This window comes from Salvia hispanica, chromosome 3 (assembly GCF_023119035.1).
Source record: "Salvia hispanica cultivar TCC Black 2014 chromosome 3, UniMelb_Shisp_WGS_1.0, whole genome shotgun sequence".
NCBI classification, from domain to species: Eukaryota; Viridiplantae; Streptophyta; class Magnoliopsida; order Lamiales; family Lamiaceae; genus Salvia; species Salvia hispanica.
In genome coordinates, this window is record NC_062967.1 from 32,499,318 (window position 1) to 32,520,775 (window position 21,458).

Below are 21,458 nucleotides of genomic sequence, written 5' to 3' on the forward strand. Positions count from 1 at the left end.
CGATGGTAAGAAGTTAAGAAGATTGCCAATTAGTTGATATATAAACAAAATTCAAAACTTAGTAACACATCCTCGACAACAAATTAAAATGAAAAGATGACATGACGAGTCTATTAAGCGAGAGACAAGTCACCTACCTGGCTACCTACTATACACATATGAATATGAAGCATAGAAGCATAAGCAGCAACAACCCTAGAGCGGTCAATGCCCCACAAAAACCATGATACATCCCGAAAAAAAAGAAGAAACATTTACCCCTATCTAATGTGAAATTATAATATTATAATATTTCCTCCATTTCTTAAAAATAGAAATTCTTTTCTTTTTACATTAATTTCATTACTTTTTCTACTCATTTTTTCTTACTTTATCCATCTTTTATCATTTTCTCTTTCACTTTATCAATTTTATATTAAATTTTTTTTGTTATTTTTAAAATTTATATTTTAATTGTAATAATAATAATATAGGTTTATGTCAAGATCAAAGTTTTTAAGACAAAAAATTATGCTGCTCATTTCACAAGTGTCCATTCCTCAATAGCCTCAATAATCTCATTGAGGTTAACGGCTAGTAAACTGCAATTTAAAGCAGATACCTGTTCACCATTCAGTCACTAATAAATCTTTTTCCAAAGTTGTAACGGCTAACTAAATAAGTGTATCCCGTGCATTGTATACGTTTTGAACCAAAAAATAATTCTACTGGGTAGACTACAACAAAAAAACTACTTGCCTTCCCTCTTTTCATTTCTATATTTAATTTAGAACAAACTAATAATGTACTACTATCTAATTAATGGAACTCGTGGGAACGAACATAATGATAAAAGTCATCACTGACATCTAAAAAAAACACAAGTGTATTCAACATAATATGGTTGGACTGAGCTACCACATGTGGAATTAGCAACAACTTGAAAGACCGAATTTAATAAAATTTTAGTGGAGTCAGTCGATATCTGACATCAACTAGATTTGTCATTGGAATGAAACTTTAAATGAGCTTTGAATTAAGTACAAAATATCTTATGAACAATTATTCTTTGTTGTTCCTTTAAATTTCTAATTGTGTAAATATTAACATAATAATTTCATCTATTTTTTTGAAATGATCTAAGAAAACTTCTTCGAAGTTTGAAATTCAATTTTAGACAATTATGTGAAAGGGTCATCATAACATAGACCCCATCGGGAATTTTTTTTTCTCAAACACAACTTTTAAAATTGTAGTTATAGTATGAAAGGTATTTGAAGCTATCTATATAGTGTAATGAGCTGTACAGAAGTGGCATCATCCAATGATTACAAAGTTGGGTTATTATCCAGACATTACCAAATACCAACCTTGGACAAACAGCAAACCATCATACAACCATATATTGGACTTGTCTTAATTTTATATGTAAACAAATTTCTTAGGCCAGATGAGGAAAAAAAAATTATAAATGCAATTAAGAAGTAATAAAATGTATATTCACACAATGTCAAAACAAAAAAGTTGCTTTCTCCCTTGGATCAAATTAATCTATCATTCCCATCAAACAAACTTTTGTAAACTACCAAAACTAAGTGAAACCATAAGAGCTATGAAATACAACAAACAAAATTTCCTAGTTGAAGAAAGCCAAGAAACCAAGCTATATACACAAGTCACCATTGGAAACAAAGAACTGGTTAAATATAAATATGAATATCCTCAATTTCAACCTATACAAAAGAATATATTGACTCCTCCTTCATTCACTCACCTCATCCACTCTCTCTCAAGCAATTCCCAGGCAAGAGGAACTTAAACTGCTCTGCATTCTCCAACAGATAACTGGGAAGATGCACGGCTGAGTACGAATGTGGCACCGGTCCCATCTTCCCAATTATCTCCTTAAATGTATATTCCTCGGGAAGCATATCAAACAAGTCGGCCCCTTTACAGATCACTCTCTGGACCCTCTTCGGGTTCAAGAAATGAGAGAACCTAACCCGATCAACGTGGCTGTAAGCCTTCATCTTGAATACGAACTCTTTGATACGTCTAAAGCAGAAGCTGCAATGCCACCCTGCATCAGCTAAGATCTCATCAGACTGTCGATAGTGGGCATATCGCGTCTTCCCAGCCTGATACACGTGGATTGAAGCTCTCCAGCTATTGTTGTCCACGAGAAACTCAAAGGAATAGAGATAGTTCCTCAAACGGAGATGGAGGATCGGAGGTATTCCATCGCACCACCTCAAGAGATTCACCGTGTGCCTACTTGGTATCTCATCAACATCCGACATTATCAACAAGTCATCATCTTGAATGCCAGCTTGTTTCAGGAGATAATCCAACGCAAGCCTCTGATACGCTTCCTCAATAAACGGATTCTCCCCTTTCTTGAACCTCCCCGGAACCTGACCATATGTCAACCGTGGCTCAAGAAACTTGAACTCGTCCCGGGATCCAGCAAACACAAAAGGCTTCGGCAGACCAGTGAAGGTTGAGTTCGACTCCAGCAGGACAAACTCTGAGACGTAAGGGTGCAACTCGTTCCATCTTATCTTCAGAATGTCGAGCTCATTGCTGAACAACACTGCATCAAAAACACGCCTAGGATACTCACGGATCCCCCAGCCGTGAAGCTTACACAGATTCTCCATTGACACGTTCTCGTGATAGTAGTGAGGGATCTCGTGGAAGGGCCGAGGCGGCGACTCCCACAACGGCCGCAAGAAGTATGTGATCTTCTGGCCGTGCACGTATATGAAAAACAGAGATGTTGGGATCAACATGAACAGCAAGAGATAAGCTTTAACATCCAAACCGCGCAGAAGGCATTTTAATCTCGTCATGCTCAAGCTCTTTCCTGAATCCTATTTGTTCAGAATATCAATAATTAGTATACATTTCGCAATTGCTACAGCTAATTCCCAATTAAAGAACTAAGATAAAACAGAAATTGGGGGTTTACAGAAAACACAAATATCAGTTAGATCGAGCACAAACCAACATCCAATTTAGTAGATAGGATTCAGAATCCATTATAAACATACAGGAATCAAGTTGCTATTATTCAAAATTTCAAATTTGAGCTTCTAAAAATCGAATTAGGGCATAAAAAGCGAAATTCACCTCAGGGCACAGATCATCAGATTTCTTGGAGCAATAATGAGATCCACCTTCCGCCATTACATAAACCTTGTCACAAAACTTCGTTACACTACTCATATCCCTCTCTCAAACAGTTCAATCACAGGATCCGGAAATGCACGGCGATTACAGCTCAAACGAAGATCTGCCCATAAATTGAAAAATCTGGAGCAGAAAAAAGGGAAAGGGCGAGCAGACAGCCGTCACAGCTCTATGATTGTTCCGAGAAATCCCCAAATTCAAGAAGACGAAGAAATTTAAAAATGGAAAAAGGGGTCTATTGAAAGTTACGAGACGAATAGATACAGCAGTGGATCGTCGTCTTCTACCTTTTTATAAGCCTCAATGTTTGTGGTGGAATTTACGGAAAAGTCCATCCGATGTTTTGGATTTGGGATTAAGGGATCAGGGTATTCTTGTCATTTAGGTATTGTATGTCGATTTAGGCTTGTCCCTGTTTAACGCGTGATATGACTTGTTCAAGTAAGACTCATTTCAAAATGTTTGTTTGAGTAAATGTGGTAAATGATTCAAATATAATCAGACATTAATTTGAAGATATCTTTTGAAGTAGTCACTCCATGTCTCCATGTGTACTATTAAAAGTTCCACAAGTTCCACGTGTAATATTATTCTATATATGGTGGTTTGTAAATTACGACTAATCTTTGAAAATCACGTCTATTTGTCAAAATAATTACTCCATCTGTTTCATCATAGTTGATTCATTTTACTATTTCGAGAAGTTTCTTCATAGTTGAGTCATTTCCATATTTGGTAACTTGTTTCTCTTTCTTATTTTACTCTCTCTTACTTTATTCTCTCTACTTTATTCATTTTATACTTTATTCTCTCTACCTTTTTCTCTCTCTTACTTTTTAATTTATTTATTTAATGCACCCAATATTCATTTCTAAAACGTTGTACCCAAAAGTTCCGCCTCAACTATAGCGAAACGAAGGGAGTACTTGATTGATATTAGTATGATGACAACCTTACGAATAATTACTTGATTGATATACGTATGATGGAAACAACCCTACTCTCGAACTTGTTATAACGTAAGAGGGTAGAACCATCAATATCCGAACATGCACTTTGTGTTGTGCGATACGCGACTTGGTTGAGAGTACGCTTCTAGTTTTAATTGTAATCTCGTTTCTAAGTACGTAGTTCATTTAGTTAACGAATTATAATGTAGTACTAATATTTTGCTCATATTTCAGTATTAAAAGTTACTCTCTTTGTCCATGCTACATGTAGGGGTGAGCAAAAAAAACGAAAACCGAATATCCGAACCGAACGAAATTTTGAAATTCGGTTCGATTTTTTCGGTTTTTCGGTTCGGTTCGGTTCGGATGAAAAAAAAACCGAAAAACCGAAAAATCGAATTATATTTTATAATAATATATATATTATATATATATATATATATATACTAGCCTTAAAACTAAACCCTAAAAACACACATCAAACTTTCCGCCGCCTCCATTCTCTCCTCCATTCTCCCTCCACTCTCTAACTCTCCAGCCGTCCACCCATGCTCTCCAGCCGTCCAGCCGTCCACCCATGCTCTCCAGCCATCAACGTCGGCCTCCCCAGAGGTCCACCCACGCCACGCCAGCTTCGGTATGACGCCTCCAGCTCTCCACTCACGCCGTCGCCTCTAGTACCACGCCGACGCCTCCAGAAGTCCACCCACGCTAGCTCCATCCTGTCGCCGTCACCCTCACCTCCAACTCCAGTCCGTCACCGTCGCCCAGTCATAGATTTATTGTATTTTCATACCGATAACACTAATTTTGAGTAGTTGATAGTTTATTGTTTCAATAGCATTATATGTATTTTACAGATTAATTGTACAATACGTATTCTACACTGATGAATTTTGATTAGTAATTTAGTTAGATTAGTACGTATTTTATCGGTTTACACATTTGTATGTATTCTTGAATTTTCTTTTTTTGAGTTTTTTTAAATCATTAATAATTTCGGTTTTTCGGTTTCTGTAGTTTGGTTTTCGGATTTTGGTTTTTCGGTTTCGGTTCGGTTTTAATATTAGAAAATTTTTGGTTTTTTGGTTCGGTTCGGTTTGGGCGAAAAACCGAATCGAAATCCGAATGCTCATTCCTAGCTACATGAAATATTTCTTTTTTTCAGTCATTTTGGAAAAATGTTACTCTCTCCGTCCTTGATTAATTGTAACTCTTTGATCGGGTACAGGTTTTAAGAAATGTAAAGAAAAGTTGGTTGAAAAAGTTAGTAGAGTATGAGACCCACTTTTTATATTAGTTTTATAATAAAATGTGAGTGAAGTGAGTTAGTAGAATGTGAGACGTACTTACCATTTATGATAAAAATGAAGTATGAGGGACGGACCAAAATGGAAAAGAGTGACAATTAATTGGGCACGGAGGGAGTAATACATTTCTCTATGTTATTTTCTCTATTATTTACTCCCTTTGTCTCCGAATAATAGTTACTAATTTCTATTTTGGTTCGTCCCCGATTAAGAGAAGCACTTTATTTTTACCATAAATGGTAAGTAGGTCCCACATTCCACTAACTCATTTCACTCATATTTTATAATAAAACCAATATAAAAAAGTGGATCTCACATTCCACTAACTTTTTCAACCAACTTTTCTTTACATTTCTTAAAACTCGTGCCCGATCAAAATATTACTTCTAATAAGGGACGGAAGGAGTAGTTTTTTTCCTACATTAAAATTTATTACTATCATTTTATTAAAATGACAAAAAAAAAAAGAAGAAGAGTTCAAGTAGCGTGTGACAGAGTAAATATGATAAAAACGAGACCCATATCAGCATGGGATAGAAAAAAAAAGAAGAAAAAAAGTTAGCAAGGATTTCATAGAGCATATTTTAAGACTATTACTCCAATGCAAATATGCAATAACGTAACCTAAAATAATGCAATAACCTAACATAAAATAATATTCATGTATGAAATAATTTGAGATTTGCAACGGTTACTAATCCGAGTATAATCAAAACCTCGTTATCATATAGTGATTGATAATTTGAAATTGTTAGATGGGCCTAGCCCGGTTGTCAAAGCTAACCCAAAACTATTTTGGGCTCGTAAAATAGTAAAATGAGAACCCTTCATGCTACTCGACTTTCTTCTTTAACAATTTTGATCTCGTTCAATTTTGATCACATATAAATGAGAACCCTCCTTATTTCTCAGGTCAAATTGTAATAAAAAATCAATAAATTTAATCAATTTTTGGTTAATTACGTAACTTTACTTTGAAATTTTGTCCATTTTTAAATAATTTGTGATTTAAAAAAAATTATACACGATCAAACGAAAAATACTATATAGAAAATGAATAGAGATAGTAAATGTTATTGGATTTACTTATGAAAAGTTTTTTAATAAGCCCGCTAATAACATGTTACAAAGGAGAGTTATAGCTGAAAATCAAGAAATGCGATGATATAAAGCCCATTCCCTTTTATTTTCATTTATTTTGCGACTATAATTTTGTTTTTCTTAAATTCATTTCTTTTTGTTGCTTTTTAAGGAAAATTAAGATAAATAACTAACCCTTGGTTGAATACTGTTCTACAAAGTACTAATAATAAGTTTGAACAGTGTTTCATATTAGATTCTTAACATAGAGTAAAACTGTTATGTAACTACATCAATCTAAATAACAAACAATTTTATTTTTTTTTCTTCTTGCCAACATATCCAAGTAAATACTATCAATTGATTCAATTCTACAAATACACAGACATCTTTTATTTACTTGGAGCTTTGGTTTTCTAGTTTTGTCAAAAAAATCTTTATTGAGATAAAAAAATAATTATAAAATCTACACAATATCTTAACTTGTTATACCAAATCAATAATCTTGAATATGAATATGGATATGAGGAGTTGAAGTAACTTTCCATATTTGAGTAGTGTATCTATAATTGTTTCGATATTTATGACTACATTAATGACAAATAAATGTTCGAATGAGAGTCCATTCAAATTTGACACTATTATTGTTATTTGAGAATACACATGCAATTTTTTTATGAAGACACCCATGCAATTATTATTACTACTACTAGTTTCAATATAAGAGTGTTCAAATGTTTGGTCCCAGCCCACATAGTGGGCCCTATTACATAAATTGAATTAGATTTGCACTTTTGTTATGGCCCTAATCTTATTGTCAATTCCACATCCACAAGTTCAATTCAAGGTCAAGCCAAATTTCTTTGATTATCTCTAAAGTCTAAACTAGCTAGTTCCATGATTAATTTTGTCACAAGGTTAGACCAACATTCATATGTTAAAGACTAATTTTATACTCATGTAATTTCATATGAGTCCCATCTATTCAATCAAGCAATAGTTATAATGGTTATTTACTTATTTATTAAATTATACTCCATGTCTCCATCTGCCGGAAATATAGTGTCCCATTTAACGGTTTGTGTTTACCAATTTTCCTTGTATTGTGTTTGTGTTTTAGTTTTTGATTTGGCAATTCTTTATGTTTATTATATTGAATTCATACTCATTACTTATTTTGTAGTTTAAGTTTTTCTCTTTGCATATAAAAAGAAAATTATGAATGAAATTATATAGAAAAAAGAAAATTATGAAGGAAAGTATATATATAAATAAGCTAGGTTTCAATTTTATATATTAAATTTTTTATAATAAAATATTAATATAATGATTTAGTGTAGAGTGTAACGTTCACTCACACAAAATAGCAAAAAAGTAGATACAACTTTTAATTCCGGATATATTGTAATGACAAGATGAAATAATATAATCGTAACGACATTCACTAATTACTACTTTTATTGTATGACCTATTGTTCTAGTACCATTGTGTGTTAAGTGTCTTCGAAGAAATAAGACACGTAGTAATATCATCATCACTCAAGAAAGGACAAACATTAAAGATTTCGGTTATTACCTATATTTTGTACGAGAAATCTTTCTTTATAATATGACAACCATTATTTAAAAAATTGCAGTAAGCCAGTAATTAATAAAAGTTCGAATATGATTGTGTTCGCAATATATATATGCAATATGGTATTGTAGATAATATTCGCCATTTAAACTCTATGTTTATTAAACAAATTTAGGGGGAAATTGAAGAAAAAATGTAATTGGCATGCAAATATATTACATATTTTATTCCTCTACTATTTAAAGTTAATTGCTTTATGTCATGCCACATTATTTTTCACAGCATGCACATGTCCCAATTTAATGGATGGCTAGCCAACAATTTTTTTAAATGAAGGAGCCTAATTTTATTAAAATTAAATGTCATAGAAGTGTGATTTCCATAACCTTTTGCTCTAAGGTTGTGATTTGTCAGTTGTACTCTTACTCTTAATATAATACTTTCTCTGTCCTTAAAGATAAATTTTACTTTTGACATATATTAAAAAAAATTTAATACTACTTAAAAAAGATTATTAAAAAAGATTAAGATAATTCAATCAAAAGAAGTGGTATAATTTAGTTTGTGATGATATCCTTGTAAAAAGGATAATGGACATCTTGATGAGACGGACGTAGTAGTGTTTGTTATTGGATTAGTGTGTTTACTACCTAATATTGAAGTACACGATATTAGGTCATCCATAATCTTACCAAGACTCATTTCATAAAATAACTATTCACACGATACGTTAGGTTTTAAAACCTTGCAACAAACACCTATAATCTTCAAGCTACGTACACACAACTTTGTTCATTTTGCTGGTTGTCGATAAGCAAATCTTTGAAGACAACAACAAAGAGACGTGAAATTTCCTTCGTTTCATTCGACGAATATTAAACACACATTTCATCAGATTGGATCTTTCACCTCGTCATTATCGTAGTTAGCGACGTTGTCCCTAAGAGCCTAGTGGACTAAAAGGTTGACATTTGGCGGGAAAAGATTGAGAATTTTTTTAAATAATTGTTTGGGTCAATGCATTTTGCTCGACAATATTGCATGAACTCGTTATGCATTAACTTCAATTTGGAGCCTAGCAAATTGCATAAAATGTTTTTTTAACTTTTTTAAAATATAGCTATGATTTTTTTGAAGAAGAAGTGTGTCATGTTGAGATTTTTTTTCATACTTAATTTGTTAAACTACAATTTATATTTTAAACCCTCGTGAAAGTAAAAGAAAATTCATTCCTCTCGTCGTTATCACTAAATAAACTAAGGAATGGAGCACCATTATTGGAGTAGGAGATCCGCTCCGGAGAAATAGAGCCCAAGAATGAAGTTCATTAATTTTTGTAATTAATAATTGTTGAGCATGTAAAGTAATGAAGTAATTGATGATGCAAGCATATGGTTGCAAAGGATTATTGATGGGGGAGTTGGGTAAGTCTTTATGTGACAATATATATGTCTATATAATATGACAGATGCTTACGTTGTGAACAAACACAATAACATCAAATATTGCATCATCGTTATCATACATTTATGTAACCATTCATTCCCTTTATTTATAATGAGCCACCCAAGCCTTAAATTAGTCTTGTTGTTGGACAGCTGTGGTAGTGCAACTATAGGTATATCATTATAGTGTTCACATTGAATTTACCCCTAAAGGATAATATCAATCAATACAAATGTAAATTGAGTAGTGTTTTTTATATGTTCTTTAAGAAAGATATTAAATTGATACTAATAGTATTATTTTTTGTTGATAAGTCAAACTAGCATGATTCATTAGTGTCAAGTAATGAAATTAGTTATAGTATAATTTATCTATGAAGAGTTCATGCTGAATTGGCAATTAGGGTTCATTAAGTGTGGATTAATTTATGTGAAATTCAAAGTTTCCTCACAATTTTTTTGTTGTATCAAATTTCTATATTGCAGAAGAAGGTCATGGCTATTCAATAGGTGCATTGAACCAACTCTATGCTTTCTATGTTACCTTTTGAGACCACAATGCATGTGATCAGTAATTAATTAACTAAACTCTACGTAGTAGATCATTAAAAAAGTTAATTATAATTTGTAGCCTAAACTTTGAGTAAAGCTAATCTTAAAGCTTAAACAATTTTAAAATATATAATTAATAGTATGAATTTCGTTGTTAAATTCATTTTATAGCCTTAATCATCGAATTTTTTTTTAAATAGTCTCAATCTTGCTTCGTAGTTTGATTTTGGCATGAAGTCATTTTCCAATGCAAGATATGTCAATTTATAAGTACTTAGTATTTTTTTTCTCTAAAATATATTTTTATATATTAATCTTTGAACGATCGTTTTACATAAAATATGAGAAATGTTTACAAAAATAAGACAGTTTCTTGTATTTAATGTGATAACCGAATCTTTAATGCTTGTCCCGCTACAATATATTTCTCGGGTTGTTAAAATATTGCTCCGTATATATATATTGATTCTTGAAAGGAACTGAACATACAAAAACCTTAATACATGTATAAGAATAATTGGTCCAATGATAAAAATAGGAATTCATGAATGTGAAGGCCATATTATTTGTTTTTGTATACGATTTTCTATTACTCCATAATTTATTACTATATATCATTTCATATTCATAAGAATGTAATTAACCAAATATCACCCCAACTATATATCGAGTCTTTCTTGCTAGATTAAATTGTTGTTTTTCACAAACACCCTAAGACATTTTATTGAAACAATAATAAACTCATGTACAAATTGTTAGGATCGTCGACTGCAAAATGCTAATTTCGAGTGTAATAATTAAGCGTAGCAAGAATTTTTTAAAAAAATAATAAGGTTATGAAAATTATTTTCGACATTACAAATTCACATTTTTAGCAGTGGACGAGTTAGATTTTAATACAGAACTAGTAACATAGAAGAAAAACAGGAAAGAACATAATTCAGGGTATTATAGTTAGAGAATGAGTCTCATCGTATCACTAAAATAAAAGTTAACTATAACCTCGAAAGATTAGAGTGAAGTTGTTATACTGTGGGATCAACGACAAATCAAAGGCCGAATTTAATGGCTGGCGATTGCATCGGTCGATCCCAACACACTTCAATCCGACATTGTTTGCATCCACAGCTCCAACAATAGTTATAGGGACCACTATGCAAATTCCAACAGTTCCCCATGCACGTTACTTATATGCAATTTTGAATACAAAAACTATATAGGTAGATATCCTATTTATGATTCTAACAAAACAAATTAAAACACTCATGTTATTTTCTTATTTTTTCGTTGGATTCATTAAATACATAAACTAGAAAATTACATACTTCATTGAAGAAACGGTACATAATTTCCTATCAACACTAATTGTTGTTTGTGTTGATAATACTCAGAGCTTCTTGATAGTGAAAAATGTCCCCAAACACTTGATAATCGCCGCCCGAGCTCGCTCCACACTCATTAATAACCGGCGGTGGTGGCTCTGAATTCACTTTAGGGAAGAATCCGTGTATGACTTCTTCCAATAAACCGGAATCGGACCCCTCGTTCGCGAAAAAATCAGTAGAATCGGTGTTTGTTGGGGTGGCTGAGCTGCGTTTGAAGGCGGCGGTGAAAGAGGAGGAGCGATTGTTGAGAAAGTTGAGAGGAATTGAAGGAGGGTAATTGAAATGTATGGAATTGGGAGGGTTATGGGAATTAGGGGTTTTGAAATTAGGGTTTTGGGAATTAGGGGTTTTGAAATTGGGGTTTGGGAAGGGGGGAGGGTAGATGAAGTTGGTGCGGGCTTTGGGGCCGCGCATGGAGCGGGCGGCGCGGTCGTAGGCGCGGGCGGCGTCCTCGGCGGTGTCGAAGGTGCCGAGCCAGCGGCGCTCCTTGGACTGCGGGTCGCGGATTTCGGCGGCGTAGCGGCCCCAGGGGCGGCGCCGGACGCCGCGGTAGCGCATGGCGGAGGAGGGGGTGGAGGAGGGGGGGGGGCGCTTGTTGGTGGCGGAGCGCTTGGGGGCGGCGGGGGAGGGGGAGGGGGCGGTGGTGAGGGCGGCGTTGAGGGTTCTCATGGCTTCTTCCATTGTTGTGTTGAGAGATGGGGAGATTATTTGTTTGGGTTTTGGAGATGGGAAATGAATGAAGGGAATATATAGTGTGGTTTCAATGGATATAGTGTGGGAGTGAGGATGGTTGCATAGAGTTTGGAATATGGTGGATGGGTATTTATAATGACATTGTGTGTGTGTGTGTGTGTGTGTGTGTGTGTGTGTGTGTGTGTGTGTGTGTGTGTGTGTGTGTGTGTGTGTGTGTGTGTGTGTGTGTGTGTGTGTGTGTGTGTGTGTGTGTGTGTGTGTGTGTGTGTGTGTGTGTGTGTGTGTGTGTGTGTGTGTGTGTGTGTGTGTGTGTGTGTGTGTGTGTGTGTGTGTGTGTGTGTGTGTGTGTGTGTGTGTGTGTGTGTGTGTGTGTGTGTGTGTGTGTGTGTGTGTGTGTGTGTGTGTGTGTGTGTGTGTGTGTGTGTGTGTGTGTGTGTGTGTGTGTGTGTGTGTGTGTGTGTGTGTGTGTGTGTGTGTGTGTGTGTGTGTGTTTATATAATTGCACTTAAACAGTGAATCACTATTGAGCTTCTTTCAATAACTTAAGCAATCGATCGAATTTAAGAACTGTGAAGTGCATAACACAACTTAATTATAAGGAGTTTATTGTTTAGCTAATAGGTAAAGCCGTAAAGGTTTGAGTCACCATGGGTATGAGGTAACTAGGGAATAACTAGTGATCGGGTCAGCAAAGATTTTTGAGATGCAAACTTCTTTTCAATTTAGAGTGAACTATATAAATGGTTTTTGAACTTCGTTGTTTGCAAGATTTGCGGTCGTTGGGATGAAAATGTCATGAGAATCTTTTAAACTTTGTATGTTTCAAGTAATTTTATAATATTTCTTTTTTACTTCTAAATATATAGCAAATCATAATTATTAAATCAAGATTGTACGAATATTATTATGCATTTTATCTTAATATAAATATTTTCTTAGAGACTGAAAATATACAAATAACAAAATTCATACACCATTTATATAGTTCTCTCCTTAATTTATTTACTCATGTGGCCGACAGCACAATAGCTAAATTTCTATATTAGCTTGCAAATTATACATTTACAATACTTAAAAATTGATTAGAACATAGACTAGCGTAATTGGATAGGATGAATAATCATACGGATTAATTATTAATATACGAGTCAGCTAGTAGTATTAAATGACGGTATTTGTAGGTTATAGATATATAGGATAGTTGATAGTTCAAAACAATTTCTATGACATAAAAAATAAAAATAAAAAACATCATCCAACTCATAGTTTTAGTAATGGATTATTGATTAATAGTATATAATTGAATATTAAAAAATATATTAAACTCTAAGAAAACATATGGTTTAAATGATAAAGCAATATGCATGATTGATATTAAACAATCCAATTTAAATAAATTTAGCTTAAATTGCACATGATGAAATTATTTTTAATGGTATCATTCAAGGATTAATTATTTTTATCATCCTTCAAATATATAATTAGCGACCCTCTCACCTTCCGTGTAATTTCACAACATATCACAGGATCTGATTCAAATAACAAATGATTACAATATGCCACTATAAATGAATTTATAATAATATTGACCCGATTCATAAATTTGACCTAGTATATACGATAATCATATAAGTATGAATTTTTATATTAAAAAATATGTACTAAAGTATGAATTTTTTGTATTAAAATATGTACTAAAATTTTGACTTCTTTAGAAGCGTTGAAACTCCATTTCCTCTCTAATCCTTTCTAAAATTATAGACCATGCTTCGTTCATAAAGATTAGTACTTTTTAAATAATAGAGTACATCTTTATGTCATTTCTTGTACGCATAGAATAACGTTTCTTTTATGGAGTATTTTTCATATATAATATTAATATATCTTTATATAATAATCATAGAATACAATATTTAAAAATGACTAATTTATAACTAATTACAAGGAAAACTTATGATCTGATTGATCATTTATTTCCATACATGAACAAGAAGTATGACGATGCAATATGTTCTTTATCATTGAAAAATACTGTCATTATTATTATTATTATTATTATTATTATTATTATTATTATTATACAAATAATATTTGTCAAATATGGTTCATAAAAACTACCTCAATGATAAGAAACTAGCCCTATATTTGAGTTGCAATTCGTATAAATTGAATCAAACCCCCTACCAAAAAATATTAGAAGAGCAAAAAAAATCTTACCGACTAATCTATAATAATAAAAAAAACTATTAATTTAATTATGTATCCTATATCTGACAGCATTTTCCTCGTGGACATTTTGGTTGACTTTCCCCATGCGTTATACCTACATTTATAAAAACATAGACTTCCTGGCGTTAGTTAATCCTATTACCCATAAACTAATTTGTGGCTCAAATTTTACTAATACCTAATCTAACAATAATAGAAAATAAGCTATGATGAAATAATAATAATATAACTAAACAACAATTATATTCTTATCTTTTAGCTTGAGTGGCGATTTGCATATCAGTCTTCTACTTTGAGTTGGAATTGGATTAGCAATCGATAAATGAAAGCTGCCTAGCTAATTTTAAAGACCACACTCTTCATATTAAAAGCTCTCTATAGAATATTTTGCCCTTACCGTGACGGTGTTTTATGAATTTGATCCAAAAAATGTTATGTTAATTTGATAATTTTGGATCTTTATTCTAGTTACGAAAGTGTTAAATTTTAATAGCAAATTCAATTTTAAGGAGTAACTAAATTGATACTCAGCATTAACGTCCTTATTTATATTTGAAAGTGTGGATAAAAAAAGGGTTATTTTCCTACAAATACACGAACTTCAATATTTTTTAATTTTTCCCCTAATTAAACTTTTATTTTTGAATGTAAAAATACATGAACTTTGAATTTTTCTGATTTTTTCTCCACGACAAATTTTGGCCAAATTAAACTTATGTGGAGTACACGTCATGTTGGCACTTCCAACAAATTTTTCTCAAAAGTTTGTGTATTTTTCAGCTTCAATACTTGCCGCTTTTTGCCATGTTGGCATTTCCGACGTAAATGTCAACTTCAATTTAAAGAAAAATTATATTTTGGGGAAAAGCAGAAAAATTGAAAGTTCATGCATTTAGATTCAAAATAAAAGTTCTGAGAAAAAACCATAAAATGTTGAATGTCCGTGTATTTACATGCAAATAACCCTAAAAAAATTGTACTATACATATAATAGAATTTATTAGATTTGAATAAATCCCCGTCACCTAAGTTCATACCCAGGAAACAATCACCCTCTATCCATTAAAACAATTTAATGCTTTAATGAAGTCGAAGCTATTTTTATCTAATTTTAAAAGATGACGATGAGTTAAGATTAGTAGCGTGTCGCCGAGGGAGGTTTTATGTTCATATTGTCTCTAATTTTATACTCCCTACATTCTATAGTAATAGAGGCATTTCATTTTGCGCACTTATTTTGAAAAAATAATTATAAATAATTAAAATGAAGAAAAAAGTAAAGTAAGATAAAGAATAATGTAAATAGTCTTATCTATAATATTCCCTCTCTTACTTTACTTTTTCTTTACTTTAACTATATATAATTATTTTTTCAAAACGAGTGCGCAAAATGAAATGCCTCTATTACTATAGAACGGAGGGAGTACTATTTAGCATATTTAAAAAACATCATTAATTTTTGTTTTCTATCAATTATCCTCAAATTTCGTTGTTTTGTACAGAAGTGTCTCACAATATTAAATTCAGTAACAAAAAACTGATTCATACAGTCGTAGTTTAAGATGGAATAATGTCATTTTAACAAAAGTACTCCCTCCGTCCAGATAATTCGGGTCACTTTGACCGGGCACGGGTTTTAAGAATTGTAATGAAAAGTGGGTTGAAAAAGTTAGTGGAATGTGGGTCCAGCCTTTATATATTAATTTTATAATAAAATGTGAGTAGGAATGAGTTAGTGGAATATGTGGTCCACTACCAAAAATGGTAAAAGTGAAGTTGGACAAATTATGTGGGACGGACCAAAATGAAAAAACTGGGACGAATTATCTGGGACGGAGGGAGTATATAAGAAAGGGTAAATAATGATTTTTTACCCCAACTTTTAGCATATTTTGATAAATCTTCAATTCTCTGCACATTTAAAATATGTACGAGCTTTTATCGTATTTCAAAAAATGTCCAAAACTTCGAAAAAAAAAGTAAAAGTTGGAGATATATAACACTATTAATAAATCTGATTTTATATGATAATGTCAATTTATGTGTTAGGATGATTTTTTGTATTAATGGAACATTATAAATTACGTATAGAAGTTGAGAACATTTGAATAAGCAATCAAAATTGGGGTTACGCTAGAGGGTATATTGTCAATTTGTAATAAAAAAAACTCACTAGCTAATTCGGAAAATAATTAATTTAAATCACCTCCTTTATTTTTTAATAGAGATTCGGAAAATAATTAATTAAAATCACCTCCTCTATTTTTGAATAGAGATAGCTACTGTTTATTTATCAATAATCAAGCACTCCAAAAAAGCCCAAAACCCAATATATATGGCCTTTGTATTACACGCGTAACGTTACAGTGGGCCATGGATTGGGATTCAAACTATTCAAGCCCATCTCTTTCCCATGTGCTTATTATATCTCCTAATTTGAGTTGATTACTTCAAATTAACCACTGCATTCTGCTTAATTTAGATGATTTAGCCTCTAGATTTTACAAGATTCGGTAAGATTTTGAGGACTATAAGAGAATAAAACAATCAAGTCTCTCATCAGCTTAATTATAACTTATTAAGGCTTGAATTCATGGAACATATTAGTTTTACATATGAAAAATTTATGAGATACATAAATTAGTCAACGTCCATTCTCAAAAACATTTAAACTACCTCAATAATAAAAAGATGAATTACATTTTCACTAACTCAATAATAAAAAAGATGAATTAATTATGGTTAAAGGTGAAAATAACGCTACAATAGAACTGATTGCATTATGTGAAAATAATTATGTATACAAAAAGTGAAAGACCTTATTTAAGTATACTAATTTTTCCGGAACTGTTTTTACTGTGAACAAAAATAGAGACCCTATTAAATACAATAATTTTTCCTACAATGAATTGAGTTCTTAGTATCAGTAAATGTAATCTAATTTATATTTTGGCAATTAAATTGAAGCTGCAGTATTACATGCTTCGGGTCTAACACTATGCTCTGAGAAAAGGAGTAGAGGTATTTTATGATGTATAGTGATTTATATGCATCTATTAGGGTAATATATAAGACCTAAATCTTTATATCGATTTTTTTTGATACACAGAGAAAATCATTTGGTATCTTTTCTATTATATATTGCTGAAGTAGAGTAGATCTTAGCCACCCACGCATTATTTGATTATATAGTTTTTATTGGTATAATAATTGTTATTGTATTTATTTTTGGATTTAGAATTTGATGTAACGATTTTGTTTCTCATGTCTTAAATATAAATTTAGTTTTGAATAAAAGCAAATAGAAAATTAATTGGGCCGTGCATAGCATGGGAGAGATACTAGTATGAATAAAATGGAACTTTTAATAGTACTGCACAGGTGGTGGGAGGATCATGGAAAGAGAGGCGAAATTCTAAATTTATGAAGGTTTTTTTTTTTTTTATAATTTATTCTAGCTTTTTGAGAGATGCGTAAGGCTCATGTGTCTTTTCACTTGAACTAGAGTCCAAAGCAGTAGAAGAAGAAGCAGATGAAAGATGCATGAGGTTAACGTGTTTCTCGCATAGCTAGAATTTTAAAAATCCTCCATAATTTGGGAAGCTCTATTATCATAGATCTCTCCAAAAGTAGAAATTCACCTGGAAATACATGAATGTAAATTGATGTAATTTTTAGAAATTGAACAGAAACCAGCAGCTGAAAAAGCTAAAGTAATCATATATTATTACTCTCACATCATGCAAGAATTATACATCACACTATACCAAAAGCTAATAAATTATAAAAGCAAATTAAACGGAGTGAAATTTAGAAAATTGCTAATAATAATGGTAACGATTAATATAATCTCCGAGCGATAACTAGCTCCAGCTCTTTTTCAGTATTTGGAAAAGAACCGTCAAAAAAAACCAATGTGATTCCGACACTTGGATGACGGATCAATTCGGTTGACCAATCTTGAGCGTGTCGAGGAAACTCCTCCCCTGTCCAAGATCATTCTTGGATATGAAATCGAGAAAGTCATGGAAGCTGCTCTGCCTATACCGGCCGGGGCGGTGGGCGTCGGCCATCTCCGGGGGCGGCTGGACCTGGACGTCCATCCCGAGGCTGTGGAGCCCGGCGATGGAGATCCGGGGCTGGTTGGAGCTGAGGACCACGCGGTGCACCACGCTCTTGTAGCGTCCGTTGGTGAGGACCTCCACCTGGTCCCCAACAAGGACCTGGAGAGCCCCCTCGACGATCGGCACCAACATCCATGTGTTGGTGCCGGAGTTGAGGATTTGTAGGCCCGGAGAGTCCTGGAGGAGAAGCGTCAGGCAACAATAGTCCGTGTGGGCCGGGAGGCCCAGGGCTAGCTGTCGGAATGAAGAGAATATTGTAATTAAAAAATACTCCCTCCGTCCCACTTTAGGAGTCCTGGTTTATCATTTTTGGATATCCCACTTTAGAAATTTCGGTTGAAATATTCCATAATGGATATTAGGCCTCATATTCCACTAACTTTTTCTACTTATATTTTATTATAAAACTAATACATGAAAAAGCAAGGCTCACATTCCAATATCTTTTTTCACCAACTTTCCTTTACATTTCTTAAAATTCGTGGCGAATTCAATTGGGACTAATAAAATGGAATGGAAGGAGTAGATTTTTTCTATTTTTAATTGTCGAAATTATTGAAAATTATCTTCAATCCTTCCTAAATTGACAATACTAAAGACCTGATTACTCGAGAAGAAAGGACTAAGAAGGCTAAAATTGAATAATAAAATGAAAAATAAATAAACTTGGCGGTTAAAGATAGGTTTCAATTAAAAAAATATAAAAAAGTTATTTTTGCGTTCACTTAATCAATTCAATTTTCTATACTTATGAATTTAAGAACGGCAGAATGGTAATCTCAACAATATATTTTTCAGCGTCCACTCCTATTTACTTTCGTTGTAACCATAAAATATACGTAGTAAAATTTTATTTTTATTTTTTGCATTTCAATATGGTATTTTTTAATATTACCTCCGGCTCCGGGCACGGAGGATAGCCATTGACCGCCACTATTTGCATTCCGTTGTCGATTTCTTTGGTCAAGTAGGTCGGCCCCAACCCCACGGAGTCGGTTATTAGCCCCGCGGTCTTCTGCGCAACCATTTCAAGCTCCGATACGTATTTTCCCATTTTTTCTCTGTTATGAACATATAATAAATAAATAAATTTATTAATTTCTTATAAAAAGAGAAACATCCACAAATACTAACTTCATGAGTTAATGCATGCCGGTGAGAGGTCTAGGTTTCAAGTATATAATGAATGGTTCAAATTAATTCCAACATTTCAACAAAATGAAATTTATAAAAATCAAATCAAAAAATGTGTCATTGTCTCCCAAAAATAACGCTAATTTTGCCACATATGTGAATGAGTCCTCGAATTCAATACATACAAAGGACTATATGTATACATGGACCGTTAACTATGGATGACAAACCACTATGAACAAGCTGCTTCAACTTATAAGATTAGTATGAAATGAAATGAATGATCTTTGTTAATTAAAAATAATTATGTAAATTGCTTACTTATAATCAAGAGGGGAATCTGGCCACATATGAATCCAATTGTTGAGAGGGTGGGAATAGTGCTTGAGAAATATCCTCCAAAACTGGACCTTATCGACTCCATCTTTGATGCTCGTGCCGTACCTCACCGGCTTGCGGACGTCGTTGGACATGTATTTCACCTTTTCCTCGATCGTTAGGTTGAGGAAACCCGAGGCCACCGACATAGCTCCTTTTATCGTTACTTCTTCTATCCCGTGATTCACAATCTGTCACGTTAAGTGCAGTCTTAGCCATTGAAGCATACATGATACGAGACTAACTAAACACTAATATATGTGGTCCAATTAGGTATTTTAAGTTGAAAAACAAATCCTAGTGAGGCCACTTCAGGGGCAGACGCAAAAAATTGTTATCGTAGGGCTTATATATACTAAATTTCGCATGAGATAATAATTTTCCTATATTTTATTGTTTTGGTAGGGGCTTTTGCATATCATTTTACACAAAACACCAACAAAATCATAATGTTATATAACTAAAAAAAATAGTTGTGGAAGAGCTTAAGCCCCTCCTTAATCACATGTGTGTCCGCCCATGGGCCACTTTGCCTCGTATATTAAGAAATGGAGTACGTGGAAAAAGGTCAGTGTAATGTGAATGCAATTTTTATATTAATTTTATAATAAAATATTGATAGAACATGAAGTTCATTTACTATAAATAGTAATAGAATATTCTCTTTAGCTATTTAAGTTGATCTTTTCTTACTTCACATTTTCAACATGACAGTCACCTGAAAAAAACCACGGCGGCAACAAACATTCGCGATTTGTTCGACGATGACGGATCTCCGCGCGGGATCTTCGATATCCGCCACGTCGATCGTCGGAACATCGAAAACGTCGGCATCGGTTTTCGAGGCATCGAAAGGCTGCGCCTCGTAGCATTTGGGGACATAGGGAAGTCCCCTCTCTTGTGCGGATTTCCCCATGGAAAATGAGCTACAATTGGCATCCTTCTCGGCCATGATTGATCAATGAAATGAAAAAGGAGAAGAGGTGAAGATGAAGATTGAGGAAGAAGAAGGTGGTTTATATAGTGAGATTGGGTGATGCTTTGTATGGGGACTGTTTGCATGTATGAGGGTTGAATTTGAAGTACTTCCTGTATTTGTAGTATACTATGTTTCTCTAATATGTGTGTGTGACAGTGTGAGTGTGAATGTGACATATCCAAACTCAATCTCATGTACAATGTGCTGCTACAATTTAATATTTCCATGAATCATCATGCACGTCCGTGTAGATAGGAATAATCAAGTGATGAAGTCAAAAACTTAATTTTGGCGGTTCCAAGTGTAGGTTCAAAAACTTAAATTAACTATACTTAAAAAAATCAACTAACAAATTAATTCATATCATAAATAAATAATTATCTACTAAATTTATTATTTATTCAATTTAAATTAAATGATACGGAGTAATATTTATCTATTTTTATTTGTAT

At 33.0% G+C, this 21,458-nt stretch overlaps 3 protein-coding genes across 3 annotated transcripts; all 3 read right to left on the reverse strand.

Annotated features, from left to right (window-relative positions):
- Positions 1-1,489: 1,489 nt before the first annotated feature.
- LOC125217078 lies at positions 1,490-3,415 on the reverse strand. The gene is made up of 2 exons (XM_048118901.1): positions 3,112-3,415; positions 1,490-2,852 (listed from the first exon to the last, which is right to left on the reverse strand). Exons 1-2 carry the CDS (start codon positions 3,205-3,207, stop codon positions 1,755-1,757), a joined length of 1,194 nt encoding a protein of 397 aa, XP_047974858.1. The 5' UTR covers positions 3,208-3,415; the 3' UTR covers positions 1,490-1,754.
- Positions 3,416-11,336: 7,921 nt separating this feature from the next.
- On the reverse strand, positions 11,337-12,041 carry LOC125208990 (ethylene-responsive transcription factor ESR1-like). Its single transcript, XM_048108547.1, has one exon. It carries the CDS (start codon positions 12,025-12,027, stop codon positions 11,446-11,448), a length of 582 nt encoding a protein of 193 aa, XP_047964504.1. The 5' UTR covers positions 12,028-12,041; the 3' UTR covers positions 11,337-11,445.
- A 6,050-nt stretch (positions 12,042-18,091) lies between these two features.
- On the reverse strand, positions 18,092-20,979 carry LOC125209892 (2-oxoglutarate-dependent dioxygenase 21, chloroplastic-like). Its single transcript, XM_048109466.1, has 4 exons — positions 20,746-20,979; positions 19,971-20,218; positions 19,411-19,576; positions 18,092-18,749 (listed from the first exon to the last, which is right to left on the reverse strand). The coding sequence occupies exons 1-4, from the start codon at positions 20,977-20,979 to the stop codon at positions 18,333-18,335; spliced, it is 1,065 nt and encodes a 354-aa protein (XP_047965423.1). The 3' UTR covers positions 18,092-18,332.
- Positions 20,980-21,458: the final 479 nt, after the last annotated feature.